The sequence below is a fragment of the Macaca thibetana genome, chromosome 1 (assembly GCF_024542745.1).
Source record: "Macaca thibetana thibetana isolate TM-01 chromosome 1, ASM2454274v1, whole genome shotgun sequence".
Taxonomy (NCBI): Eukaryota; Metazoa; Chordata; class Mammalia; order Primates; family Cercopithecidae; genus Macaca; species Macaca thibetana.
In genome coordinates, this window is record NC_065578.1 from 2603776 (window position 1) to 2617514 (window position 13739).

Consider the following 13739-nt stretch of genomic DNA (forward strand, 5'->3'; position numbering starts at 1 on the left):
TGCCTCAGAGACTCACCCTGTGGACCCACAGGGTGGCGGCAACCAAATCGCTCCCCAAGGCCGCTTGACCCAGGGAAGAGTCAGGAACACCCAGACGTGCAGGGAGGGGTTAACAAATAAACGTTCCCCAGCCATGCTGCAGAGGGTGGTGTGGTGTGGCAGTGGGTTCCAAACAATGGCACCTGCCTGCGACCCGACTCTAAACAAGCACATTCACAAACAGCCTCAGCAAAGAGGCAGAAGCCCACCCCACACATCCAGGTGTTTCCTGGGCTCAGCAACAACGTCTCCTTTCTTCTTTAGTTCTATTTTACTATTATTATTTTATTTATTTATTTTTAGACAGGGTCTCGTTCTGTCACCCAGGCTGTAGCGCAGTGGTGCAATCATGGCTCACTGTAGCCTCAACCTCCTGGGCTCAAGTGATTCTCCTGCCTCAGCCTCCCGAGTAGCCGGGACTCCTGCCTCAGCCTCCCGAGTAGCCGGGACTCCTGCCTCAGCCTCCCGAGTAGCCGGGACTCCTGCCTCAGCCTCCCAAGTAGCTGGGGCCACAGGTGTGCACCACCATGCTCAGCTAGTTGGGTTTTATTATTTTTTTTGTAGATACGGGGATCTCACTATGTTGTCCAGGCTGGTCTTGAACTCCTAAACTCAAGTGATCTGCCCACCTCGGCCTCCCAAAGTCCTAGGATTACAGGTGTGAGCCACCATGCCTGGACTTTTTTTTTTTTTTTTTAAAGAGAGAGAGAATCTTGCTTTGCCACCCAGGCTAGAGTACAGTGGCGCGATCATAGCTCACTGCAGCCTTGACTGCCTGGGCTCAAGTGATCCTCCTGCCTCAGATTCCTGAGTAGCTAGGACTCTAGACAGCACCACCACACCTGGCTAATTTTTTTTTTATTATTGTTTAGAGACAGGGTCTCGCCACGTTGCCCAGGCTGGTCTTGAGCAACTGGGCTTAAATGATGCTCCCTCCTCGGCCTCCCAAAGTGTTGGGATTACAGGTGTGAGCCACCGTGCCTGGCTCATTCCTTTTCTCTTATTCATCTCTTTGGTGTTCCTGCCAGGCAGGCACTACTTAGGAAATACAATAGTTTAAAAACTATAAGCAACACTTGGGCTCCGTGGTGCACTTCTGGTGAAAGGAGCCTCGGGCTGGGAGCACCCTTGGCGAGCCTTCCTACCGTCGCCCCTCAGCCCCCAGCAGGGGAGATGAGACCGTCACGTCCCAGGTCACCCAAGGGGAGAAAGGCAGGGCCAGCCCTGCTCCCAAAGGGCCTGGTCCCATGGGAGGCCACAGCCCCAGAGTTAGACACAGGTCCCTTCATAGTGCCTGGGTGTGCTTTCTGACCCTGGGTGGGGCAGAGCAGGGGAGGGGCGTCCTACCTTCACAGGCCTTGCGGTCCGCTGCCAGCTGATAGCCTGAGTGGCACTCACAGTGGGCGAGGCCCCTGACCACCTGGCACCTGTGCATGCAGCCGCCATTCCTGTCAGCACACGGGCTTCTCCCTGCAGCCACGGACCCAAGGAGGGGGTTGGGGAGAGGGGATCCCAGTGGCTGCAGGGCACCTGCCCCAAGGCTTCTTGTGAGACCCCCCTCACCCAGTGCTCTCCCCACTCTGTGCTCCAGGCTGATGGGCTGGGCAGTGGGTCTCCCTCCTCCCCGGTGCGGGAAGGCCCCAAGATGCGAAGAAGACTCTGCAGTCTCAGGACAAGGCCAGCCAGCCCAGGTCAACCGCAGCCCAGGCCAGCTCCTCCCACCACCCTTCTCTGTTCAGGTGCTGGCGCTGACACCAGGGCGGTGGCCCCCCAGCTCTGTGACTCCAGCCCCTTCATGCCCATACTGGGGAGGACCCTAGAGGCCAGGTGGGGCATTCTCTCAGCACCTGCCCACCCACAACCCCCATTTCCATATTCTGGAGGACCGCTGAGCCTGCCCCACCGTCACCATCAGCAAAGCCCCCTCCTTCCATGAAGAAGTCCTGAGGACTCAGAGCAAAGTGCCAAACCAGGCCTGGCCCGCCTCCTCCTCCCAGGGGCAGCAAGCCTCAGGTGGGCACCTATGGAAGTGAGGCAGCCCCCATCAGGTGGGCACCTACAGTAGTGAGGCGGCTCCCATCCTGAGCTTCCTGGCCCCAGATGTGCCACCCTGGGGCACAGCCTAATGGGCTGGGCCATGGCCTACCAGGCCTTTCAGCAGCCTTGGGGGCCTCCTGAAGACCCACTTCCTCTAGCAGCCCAGGCAAGGCAGCTCATCCTGCCTCCACCCCCAGGTCCTCCATCCCTCCCAGGCTGGCTGCACTCACGGACACAGCGCCTGCCGTCCTCCTGGAGCTGGAACCCGGGCCGGCACTGGCAGCGATGCCGAGTGATCGTGAGCTGGACACAGTGGTGCTGGCAGCCGCCATTGCCCAGGGCACAGGAGTTAATGGCTGGGGACACGGAGAGGACCCCAGGTCAGCCCAAGAGGACGCCTGGCCAACAGTCTGTCCCCGGCTGGCATGGAGTAAGGAGTGGCATGGCCACTTCCTCCTGCTGTAGGACCCCTCCCAGGCACTCTGAGCCCCTCCGCCTTTTCATCTCCACCATCAGACGCTGCCTCCTGCCCAGTCCACAAGCCTGGTTTTGCCTTCTCTGCCGCAGACAGAATCCTCAGGCCCGCGAGGGATTCACTGGACCCTCCAGCCCCGGCCTGCTCGAGGGCTGGACACAGAAGGGGGCCCCACCCAGACAGAAGCCCAGCACCCCCCAGCACAGAACACTAAGCGCCAGGGGTCTCTGAGAAGCTGCAAGTAAGGGCTCAGTGCCCCAGCAAGCTGCATCTCCCTGGAGGAGGCTGCAGGCTGGCAGGCAGTGACTGAGACCCAGGCATCTCACCACCGTGGTCCTTAGGCCAGGGTGGAGGCAGGTGTGGGGATGCCATGGACAGTTGCCATGGGCCGTAGGCTTGGCCCCCAGTTCCCAAGGGACCAGTACAGCTCCTACCCACCCCAGGCCAGGCCACACCTCACGGCTGACCCCATGCAGTGCCCACGCTCTCATTCCTCCATGCGCATTCCTGCAGGGCATGGGCTGTGGGGTCAGGTTGACTCAGCGGGTGCCTGTACCCAGTGGATGGATGGGGCTGTGCCCTGAGCTGGCCCAGGGACGGGGGGAGAAGGTGCTGGGCCAGGCTGGGCACCCAGGGTGGGCACTAGACCTCTGCCAGAAGCTGCAGCCAGCCCCTTGGCGGGGGTTTGGTTACTGTCATGTCTCTGGCAGTCGCCTTGTGGTTAGGGAGGGAGTCAGCCCCAAGCTCAGAGGGAAGCCGCAAGAATGTGCTGTTGCCTGTGCCCGGGCAGGGGACGCCGTCTGCTCAGGCCTGTGCCCAAAGCAATCCCGAACCCCATTACCAAAGCGCCAAGACTCTCAGAGCGGGGAGGCTTCTTTGAGATGCCGCCTCCTCTGGGGCACCTCCTGGGGGGCTGCCAACATCCCTGGGAGTCGGCTGGGCCCGGGGCCAAGACTGGGGAACCCATCTACTGTTGCTGCATGGTGGATGGGAAGCCCGGCACCACGGAGGGGAGGGCAGTCAGAGGTCAACGGAGCAGGCAGCGGCTGGAGCAGTGGAGTTGCCTCTGGGCCCTGAGAAGGCCCCTCAGAGCAAGTTGGCTTAAAAACCCCACCTTGCTCGCCGTACCTGTCTCCCACAGGGGAGCAGGCGCTGAGGGTCCCCTCCTAGGGCAGAGCCAGCCTTGGGAGGCTGTTGGGGGTTGCAGTGATGGCTCTGTCTCCCGCCCCACGTGGCCCTGACACGTGCAGGCTGTGGGGAGCCCAGGGCAGAACGCAGGTAAGCCTGTCTGCCTCCGAGCCCCGAGCCCCATCCACTTAACTGCCCAGACAAGATGGGAGCTGTCCTGGCCCCCAGGCCCAGCCTGCCTCACCTGAGACAGCTCTGCTGAAGCTACTACCGTGGCTCCAGGTAGTACAAGGCCTGGGCCGGCCCCGCCTTCCCGGGGGGCCCTGTTTATTGTGTTCACCACAGCAACAACACCCCTGTCTGGAACACGTAATAGGAAACAGACCCCTCCTGGCAGGCCAGGCAGGCACAGGGGGCACAGAGCCCATGGCAGGGAAGCTGGGCCATCAGGACCCAGGCACCACAAGGACCCAGGAGGCTGTGGCAGGGCTGGGAAAGAGGCTTCTCGTCAGCCCCTCCAGACAGGCAGAGACCCGAGATGTACCCAGGGACCACCGGGCATGGCGCCCACTGAAGCCCACCAGGGCGGGGGGTCAGAGGCAGGGATCCCCCCAGAGCCCATCCTCTTGCTGCTCTCCACACAGTTCTAACACCCCAGATGCTCCCAAGCTGTGCACAGCCGGGAGCCAAGCCCAGTGTCATCGCATATATCCCGTGCCACAGATTCCCGGAAAGCCGAACCAGGCAGATTTTCACCAGCACTGGGACATGCAGCTCAGGAACGGCCACCCCTGCATGACCCGTGCCCAGCACTGCTGGGGATGTGTCCAGAACCCTTGGGACACTGAGACCCGGCTGCAAAACACACAGCCCAGCCACCCCTGCCCAGGCCACAGCCAAAGACTGGCACCTGCTACAGCCCTGCAAAGCAGACCAAGCTCAGACCCGGCAAAGCTGAGTGTGTCCATCAGACACGGACTGGGGATTTGCCTCCCGGGGGGGAAGACCCTCCCTGTCTGTGCTCCACAGCCCTCACCTGGCTCGCCTGTGGACAGACGCGGGCTTGACGGCAAGCCCTACTGTGTCTTTCGCTTCTTTAATACTGAAGTGGTGTTTTCTCAAAGGAAAAAATCCCCACCCAGTGAGAGTTTGATGGTCAGTGTGCGTCATCGCACCGGGTGCTTTGGCGATCCTGCCCAACGTTTCCGTCCCTTCCTGACTCTGGAGTCTTGTTCTGCCAAGACCTAACTTCAGTCCTCGCCCACTTCCAGATTAGATGCAACTGACTGTTGCTGGGGGATACTCTGTAATGAATGGAATGCGTCCTCCCTAAAATAATCCTATGTTGGAGCCTTAATCCCCAAGGTGAATGTATTTGGAGATAGAGTCTCTGAGAGGGAATAGGGTGGGGCCCTGACCAGATACGATTAGTGTCCTTGAAGGAAGAGACCCAGAGCACTCTCTCCATTATGGCAGCCAGAGCTGCCTGGGTCACCCTAACTCCCCAGTTTACCAATTCTAGGAGACATCACTCCAGCCCAGGCACATGCAGGTCCACTCGGGCTAGGGTGCAATGCCAACCTCTGCCAGCAGGAGGTGGCACCACCCAGGATTCTGGCACGTGTGAGGCTGGAGCTCTGCAAAGGTAAAGGGGCCTCCTTCCGCCTGATCCAGCTTGGTCTCTGCTGGAGGCGCAGTGTCCTGGGCGGCGGATGGAACAGAGGGTGGGGCATCAGTGGCCAGGCCCAGCCTCTGAGCTCGTTGGCTGACTGAGAGCTGAGGCAGGGGCTGGATGTGGGCCCACCAGCTCTTCTGCCCAAGCCTCCAAACCCAGCCCAGTGGTTTCGAGGCCAGCTCTCCAGGGTGGTTCTGGTCCCTGCTGGTTTCACGGGGCTTATAATTACTGCCCTCAGATTGGGGTGGTTTCTAGGCCTTGAGTCTCCTGCCACATGTGGTCAGTGGTCACCCGCAGCCCTGCCTTCTAGGAAGCCCTCTGCTGGGGACACGGCCAGGATGGCAGGCTGGGGTGCGTGTTCATCCCCCAGCTCCCCTCCAGGCGGCCCTGCCCTCCTGCCCTGTACACCTGCCCCATCCCCTGCCCTCTCAATGGGGTCTCCTTGTGGCACAGGGCACTACTGACTCACAGCCTGTGAGAGTGGCTGTCCTCATCCACACGCCAAGGGGTCTGAGCCCATGATGTCACCCCAACAACACAGAGTACCAGGCAGACACTGACCCTTCAGCATGGCCACCAGGCATCCAGAGACGGAGCAGGGAAGGAAACACCCACCATCCCCCTCCATGGGCCAGGCTAAGCTGACCCCACAGCTCACACTGCAGCAAGGCCCCCACCCCCGCCCAGGGCCAGCCAGATCGTCCTGCCCAGCGCCCGCCTTTCTGGGTGGTCAGCTGGGCCCATGCTTGGCTGCAGTGGTCCAGACCCACTGGCCAAGGTGACAGGTGGGTCCCTAGAGACAAGTGCTAGCAGCATCCTATTGGCCTACCAGGGACACCGGGTGATTTAGGGAGTGGCGGGCGGCAGCTGGACCACACACGTGGAATGAAGGCGGCCAGACGGCAGGCGCCAACAGGGGCACTCCAGGGTGGGAGCTGCAGGGCGCACCGTGGGCACCCAATGCCCGCAGCGCCTGCACCACCACATGTGCCTACTCACTGCTGAGTGTCAGCTCTGACCTGCCCTCGTGAGGGAGGCCCCGACCCACGGCTGCGTGAGCATCACACTGGTTCAGCTTCTTCAGAGCATTTAGGAAGGTGGCTTCCTTGTCACCAGAGCCCTGGGAGGGCAGGCCTGGTCTGTATCGTCAGGACAGCAACCGACTCCCTAAGCAGTACCTGGCACCAGCACACCGGGCGGCGGTCAGAGGGGAGCAAGGCGGCCAGCCCTGGCCCTTCACCACAGCTGAAGGCATGGCCCAGGCCTCTCCTATCACTCCTCCCTGCCCCCACACGAGCCCTGACTCAGCCCCTTCTGCTGGTTTCACCTCCTTTTGCTCCCGACTCTTACCCTGGCAGGGCAGCGGCTCCCCTTCCCACTGCAGCAAGGCAGCCCCCAGCCCGAGCGCCCCACCTTCCTGCTGGGTTTCTGAACCCAGATGGCCTCTCTGGGTTGGGGTGCAACCATCCCACACCCCCACCCCGTACCCAAGCACCCCACTCTGCCTCAGCCAGCACCTCTAGACTCAGGCAAGGCCACAAGAGGCCCCCTTCCCATGTGCGGAAGCCCAGGGTGGTCTCCTGGACTGAGGGGGCTGCCCATCAGCTGCTCCTCCCCTGTCTCCTACTGGCTGGGCCCAGGCCAGCCTCTCGAAGCCATAAGGCTGGAGAGGCAGACTCCCAGTTTGCAACTGCAGTCCGCGTTGGGTTTTTCAGGTCCTGGGTCTGCACACGTGTGCTCTGAGGAGCAGCCCGGAGCTCACACACTTGAGCTGCCTGCCAGCAGCCTCCTCTGGGCCGGGCCTCCCCTCCAAGAAGGAACCAAGGGGCCAGGTGGGGGGTCTATGCAGCCTCTCACTGCCGTGATGGGGAGACCCAGGCCCGGGGAGGGAAGTCTGCCCCAGGGCACACAGCACACCCATGGCAGAGCCAGGTGGGGAGGCAGGGCCGGGAGTCCTTCCCCAGCCGTGTGCACATGAGTCCATCTAACTCTGGGGGACACAGGCAGGGGGTGGCCAGGCCACCAGGGGGTGACAACAGAGTCCCCTCCCCCACAGTGTTCAGCCCAAAGGCCTGATGGGCATGGGCTGAGATGGGGAGGACAGAGGGCCCACCTCTTCCCTGGGGTTGCACAGGGCGTTTCATCTGGAGGGACCTCTGCTGGTTGAGCCAGTGACATCTGTGACCCTTAGACAGGCCCTGGGAGTGCTGCTCGACCCAGGGGACATAAGGGAACAGCCATGTCCAAGGCTACGGTCCAGCGGGCAGCCAGGCCGCCTCCAGGAGCACGGGCGGGCATCGTGCCGGCTCAGAGCACCCCAGGTACATGGAGGCGGAGGCCTCCAGTGCAGTGTTAGACCACATGGGAGCTGCTCCCTCTCTGGGTGTTGCACGCTGGCACTCTGCAGGGTGTCATGGAAAACCAAGAATGGAAAACCAGACACTCGGGCCAGACCACTGCTCCCCACACCACCGGGGAAGGCAAGGGCGGGCTCAGGCTCAGGGACTGAGAATAAGAAGCAGGTGTGGCCCCGCCCTTGGGCCTCACTAGGCCCTGCTCTTCCCACCCCAGAGACTGGACGCCCTGGGCAATACGGCACATGAGGACTGGGCGGCCAGGGCAATGGGGCACACCAGGACTGGGCGGCCAGGGCTGGGGAACGGGGACCCACACTCTCGCAACGTGGGAGCCAATGGCAAAGTCCTTCCTGTAGATTCTCACTTTTGAGAGGGGAACCCTTTTGGTGTCTGATTTCCATAAGATCATCTAGAAGGCAGGGAGGTGTGGAGGTTGTACCTTTCCTGCCCTCTCTCTGCCTCAGAGGCAAGTTCAAGTGTGTTTCAAGGCCCCTCTGGAGTGTTTTAAGGCCCCCTTCAGATACAGCCTCCTCTGGAGCCTTCCCAGATTGCTCCGGGCCCTGAAGGTGTCAGCACCCTGAGAGCTCTGGCCCCAGGCTGGGGAAGGAAGGGCGGATCTTTGGGCAGCTTCTCCACCAGCCTCTCTGCAAGCCTCACTCCAAGCTGCTAGTGGGGAGTCCAACTGCAGGGCCTCAAGCCTGTGGGGCATGTTCCTTGTCCCCCAGCAAAGCCCCAGGAGGGGTCACAGCACCCTCCCAGCCAGGATGACCCTGGCAGGCCCAGGGGAGGGGCTCCGCAGCAGCTCCAGGTTCCAGTCGAGCAGCCCGCCCACAGCTGATGGGAGAGGCCACTCCTGCCGACGGAGGCCTGGGCAGAGGGTGCCAGTGTGAATCTGAAGATGCCCCCACACCGAGGCAGGAAGGCGAGGCAGTGGAGGGTGAAGGGTTCCAAACTCCCCAGGGGCCAGAAATCCAGCCCTACCCCCATCAAGCCCTCACAGAGTCCAGGCAACCTGGCACAGACTGGGTGGGCAGTGTCCTCTGACAGGCCCAGGCTGAGCTGCCGCAGGAGACCCCCCTCAGGGCAGCCCTTGGCCAGGAGCTGAGATGCCGCAACACCCTCCCCATCCCAGGCCGGCGTCTCAGGCCCACACCCTGGCCGGGTCCTCAGCAACAAGAAGGGGCTTGAGACGGTGAGGCAGCCCTCAAACAAACACGCCTGGCTTTGCCTGGGAAGTGGCCCCCAGAGGACTCCAGCCCCACTCTAGAAGCTTCTCAGGCCCCCACAGAGAGCAGCTCCCGGTGGGCCCAGGCTGACAAACCCATGCCAATCCTGGAAACTCCTGGGAGACCGAGGAACCGGCCCCGCCCCTGCAGGTGTCAGCTCCCAGGAACTCGCCATCTGGTATCCCCCACCCACAGAGGCAAAGCCTTTGTGGCATCCCTCTCACACAGAGGCCACCATGGGCAAGGGACGAGGGGGGACAACATGCCCCAGATAGTGCCAGGAAGGGGGTCTGGATGGTGCCCAGGCAGGGTGGCCTAGGAATGGGGCTAGTCTTCACGTGTCCCCAGGCCAGGGGTGCCCAGGCCACCACCAGGGACTTTAGGGAGAGGAAGGCATTTCTCCAACTCAACTCAGCCAAAGGCTAGTGGGACCCAAGTCACTCTTGCTGTCAAAGCGAGGGTCACCACTTGTTCCCAGGGGGTGAAACATCCAGCATCTTCCGTAGCGAAACAGATGCATCACAGCTCCGGGGCTGTATTTCCTGAAGCTTCGGTGTAAAGGCCTTGCTGGGAGTCGCAGTCAAATGAAAGAGCAGGTGCACTCCAAGGTGACCACTCTGCGTCCAGCAGACCCAAGTAGGTGAACGCACTTAGGTGACAGGCTGGCATGCAGGCGAGTCTCACCTGGGCCCTCCATGGAGCGAGGAGGCCAGGAGCCCGGCACCAGCCCTGGAGAAGGCTGTGGAGGCACCGGGAGCCCACCACTCACACAGGGGGCACCCTGGGAGGTGACGGCCAGACGGGCCCCGAGGTCCCAGGAGCCTCCTGCCAGGCCGTGCAGGCCCTGCCCAGGGGCCCTGGCATCTGCCGGAGAAAACCTTTAAAATGGGCGAGTACCGCAAATTAAGACTTCTGGGGCCCCAAGTGTGCAGACATCCCCAGGACAGCCTCCTAGGAGGCAAATCCCAGAAGGCCCGGCTACAGGAGGAGGCTCCAGCCGAGTGAGTGACGGGCGGGTGGGCAGTGGGATGTGGTGGGTGGGGTGGTCCCTGTCCCTTTTGAGGGTTTCAGGGAAGGTCACCATCACATAGATGGTGAAAACAAAGCCTAGGAGAGTGAGTGTTCCAAGGCCCCCACTCACAGTAGGAGGCCAGGAGAGGGGACTAGAGGCCAAGAGAGGGGATTAGAGGCCAGGAGAGGGGATTAGAGGCCAGGAGAGGGGACTAGAGGCCAGGAGAGGGGATTAGAGGCCAGGAGAGGGGACTAGAGGCCAGGCCAGGGGAGAGGGGAGAGGGGATTAGAGGCCAGGAGAGGGGACTAGAGGCCAGGAGAGGGGATTAGAGGCCAGGAGAGGGGACTAGAGGCCAGGAGAGGGGATTAGAGGCCAGGAGAGGGGACTAGAGGCCAGGAGAGGGGATTAGAGGCCAGGAGAGGGGACTAGAGGCCAGGAGAGGGGATTAGAGGCCAGGAGAGGGGATTAGAGGCCAGGAGAGGGGAGTAGAGGCCAGGAGAGGGGAGTAGAGGCCAGGAGAGGCCCCACCGGCTGACACCTGGACTGCCCTTCTACAAGGAAGACCCTGCCTGAGAGGAGGGTCCAGAAAAGGACATGTGCCCCAAGAGCTGCCTCTTCCAGGGGGCCTGAGGGGACTGGGGGGTGCAAGGCTAAAGTGCCCCAGGCTCCCAGAAGTCCCCGCAGGGCGGCGGGCGGGGGCCGCACCCCATCTCTGTTGTCCTGAAGTACATCACAACATTCCTGCATCTGTTTCTACTTTCAGACCCAGGGAAACTTTACAGAGCCGCTGCCTGGATCCCCACGGCGGCCGGGACATGTGAGTGTGTGCGGGGGGGCCCCCGGGGCTGGCAGGCCGCCCTGCCACATCGCAGGCAGGACCAGGAGGGAGGCTCCTCGGAGCCGGCCTGGGCCCTGCTCCGGGCCTCCAAGGCAGAAAGAAGGGGCGTCCTGACCCCAGTCACCCAGAGAACGACCCCCCATGCCTTCCAGACAGAGGCCAGCGAAAGGGTCAGTCCTGTCCTTGCTTGGGGCGCCTGTGTCCAGAGCCAGCCAGGAGCGGGGGCACCAAAGGGTGAGGGTGGCTGACTGTGTACTTACTCTTCACCCCAGATTCCTGGGCTCCAGTCCCCTGCTCAGCCCTGTGCCGGTTCCTCAGGGCCTGGCACCTCCCCTCCTTCCCTCTTACCTTCCCTCCCTGCGGCCACAGTTCCTGTCCCTGACACCTCCTCCAGCCCATTCCCACATCCAAGAGACCCCGCAGAGGAAGCTGAGGGCCAGGGTCCCACTTCTCGGTCACCCCTACCCCACCTGCCACAGCCCACACCCTCCAGGCTCCCCAAGGATGGGCAGGGATCACCTGGGCCCACAAAGCCCGGCTCTGCAGGTGAAGGGTGGCTTCATGCAGCCCCTGCCCTGGACCAGGCCTCCTCGGCCAGCCTCCCCCGCCACCTAGTGAGCAACCCAGGCCTCCTTCGAATCAAATCTAAGGGACATCACAACCAGTCCAGGTCCCTGCTGATCAACCACGGCAGCTTCTGTTGCAGAGAATCTTTAATAGGATCTCCACCCACGGGCTCACTCCCCAGTCCACCAAGAGAGGCCTCAGCATCACAGCGAGGCTTACTGTGGCTGCAGAGGGTTTGCAGCTGGGGTTATGGGGACCCGGCAACTTGGCGCTCGGTCCCTTTCCTGGCCTGAGCCTGGGGCAAGGTGCGGCCAGGATTCCATAGAGCCACGCTCCACAGGAAGGAGCCACCGCCAGAGCGGCCTCTGCTTCTCCATGTCCACAGCCACCCTCTCAGGCCAGGCCCGGGCACACCCCAGAAGGCAGGGATGGCCGAAGCCAGGAGCCCAGGCAGGGTCTCCAGGCGACACTCACCCAGGCAGGTCCTGCTGTCAGTGTGGAGCCGGAAGCCGGGCTTGCACTCACAGAGGTAGGAGCCCAGGGTGTTCACGCAGCGCTGCTGGCAGCCACCGTTGTGGGTTCGGCATTCGTCCACATCTGGGCAGGAATGGGGAAGGGTCAGCAGCTGGGCACCCGCGCCTTCCTGCCTTGCCAACACAGCCCCCCAGCTGCCGGGGGCCCAGACCCAGGACCCCCCGTGCCTCGAGGGCACCATCCCTGAGCCCCTCATCCACACCTGCCGGAGCCGGAGCAGAGGAGGCAGGGTCTGCGCTCCCACCTTGGACACCTGCTCAGGAAGGAAGAGCCACCGCCTCGAGGGCCGGCCGGAAGGTGGGGAGCAGCAGAGGGCTCCAGGGACAGGCTGGGCCCCTAGCGCCTTTCAAGACTGAACCTGTAGCACACGCGGTTTTCTTAAGTCCAAATCCACAAAGTGCTTCCTGGGCAGTGTCAACCACTTCACCAGGACCCACAAGTCCCCAAAAAAGAAACTGACAGCTTTTGAGATGGCCATGCCCAGGCTGTGGGGGGAAGTCTGAGCAATGGGAGGGAAGGAGAGGATGTGCTGGCTTGAAGAGTGTCCCCACAGTTCATGGCCATCTGGAGGCTCCCAGTGAGGCCTTGTCTGGAAACACGGTCTTTGCAGCTGTCCTAAGTTCAGGCTCCAGATGAGATTGTTCCAGATGAGGGTGGGCCCTAAATCCAATGCCCGTGTCCCAACAAGAGACACTCAGAGAGGGCCATGTGAAGACCAGGCAGAGACTGTGGTGACGAGGCCACAGACTAAGGACGGCCAGAAGGAAGAGGCCAGGAAGGTCCTCTCTACAGGTTCACAGGGAGCGTGACCCCGTGGACACCCTGGGTTCAGAATCCTGGCCTCCAGATAGTCAAAAAAGAAACTTCTATTGTTTGCAGCCACCCTGTTTGCAGTGTTTATTCCAGCAGCCCTGGGAAACCAATGCAGCTGGGGTCAGCCTGGGCCCCCCACACCCACAGGCTCCCCATGCAAGGACCCAGAAGGGCAGCTCCACCACATCCCAGGGCAGGAGGCCCCGCTGTGCCAGTGCCCTCCCCTGTGAAGTGCCACCCACCATCCCAGAGCAGCCCAGACCCCGTCAGACCCTCCCTTCCAGACTTAGCTGAGGCCCCACTCAAAGGCGGGAGAGGGGAATAGGAGAGCAGGAAGGGGTCAAGGGCAGTCTGGTCCTGAGGACTCTCCATGCATCTGCACTGCCTGGACTTCCACAGCCTGGGGACTGGCCAAGGGGAGCAGAGCAGCCACCCAAGGCCACAGACACCTCGCAGGACCCTTGTCCCCCCAGCTGCTTACAAAGCCCCCTGAATAAGCATGGCTGAAGAGAACAGGGAGGGATCCAACAGCAGGTCCACTTTTGAGAGGAAGCCTCCTACCACAGGACACCTGGGCCCACCTGCTTCTATCCCCAGCCCCGTGGCACAGGCCATAGGGAAAGTGCTGGCTGGAAGCCCAAAGGTGCAGTAGGACCCCCAGAATGCACCACGAGCTGAGAGCCGGTGGTGCTCCAGGCATCCTCCCCCTGATACCCTGCCAGGGCTGGAGACCCAGGGGGCTGCACCCAGGCCCATCACCACCCGCGGCAGAAACGCAGCAGGAAAGCACAGATGTGGAGATGGCTTTGGGCTGCCCAGCCTCTCATCTCACCCTCCAGGCCCACGTCGCCAAGCTGGGCCTCAGGGGAATCCAGGCAGCGATCGAGGCAAACAGAACAGAGCAGACAGGCAGGAGGCCACAGGCTTCCTGGACACCTGTGTGTGCAGCCCCTGGGCTAACCTGGGTCAGAAGCCCTGCAGCTGCTGGGCTCCTGCCAGCTGGCCAGAGCGCCCAGCACACAGCGGCTCTCAGAGGAG

The 13739-nt window shown here is 62.2% G+C and overlaps 1 protein-coding gene across 2 annotated transcripts in view; it reads right to left on the reverse strand.

Moving 5' to 3' along the window:
* The window catches only part of MEGF6 (multiple EGF like domains 6), a 123186-nt gene that overhangs the window by 25340 nt on the left and 84107 nt on the right, over window positions 1-13739 (reverse strand). For both annotated transcript variants that reach the window (XM_050803857.1, XM_050803777.1), the window contains 3 exons: window positions 11829-11951; window positions 2307-2432; window positions 1387-1509 (listed from right to left, as the gene is read on the reverse strand). In XM_050803857.1, the coding sequence (XP_050659814.1) occupies window positions 1387-1509; window positions 2307-2432; window positions 11829-11951 (372 nt within the window). The remainder of the gene's footprint in view (window positions 1-1386; window positions 1510-2306; window positions 2433-11828; window positions 11952-13739) is intronic.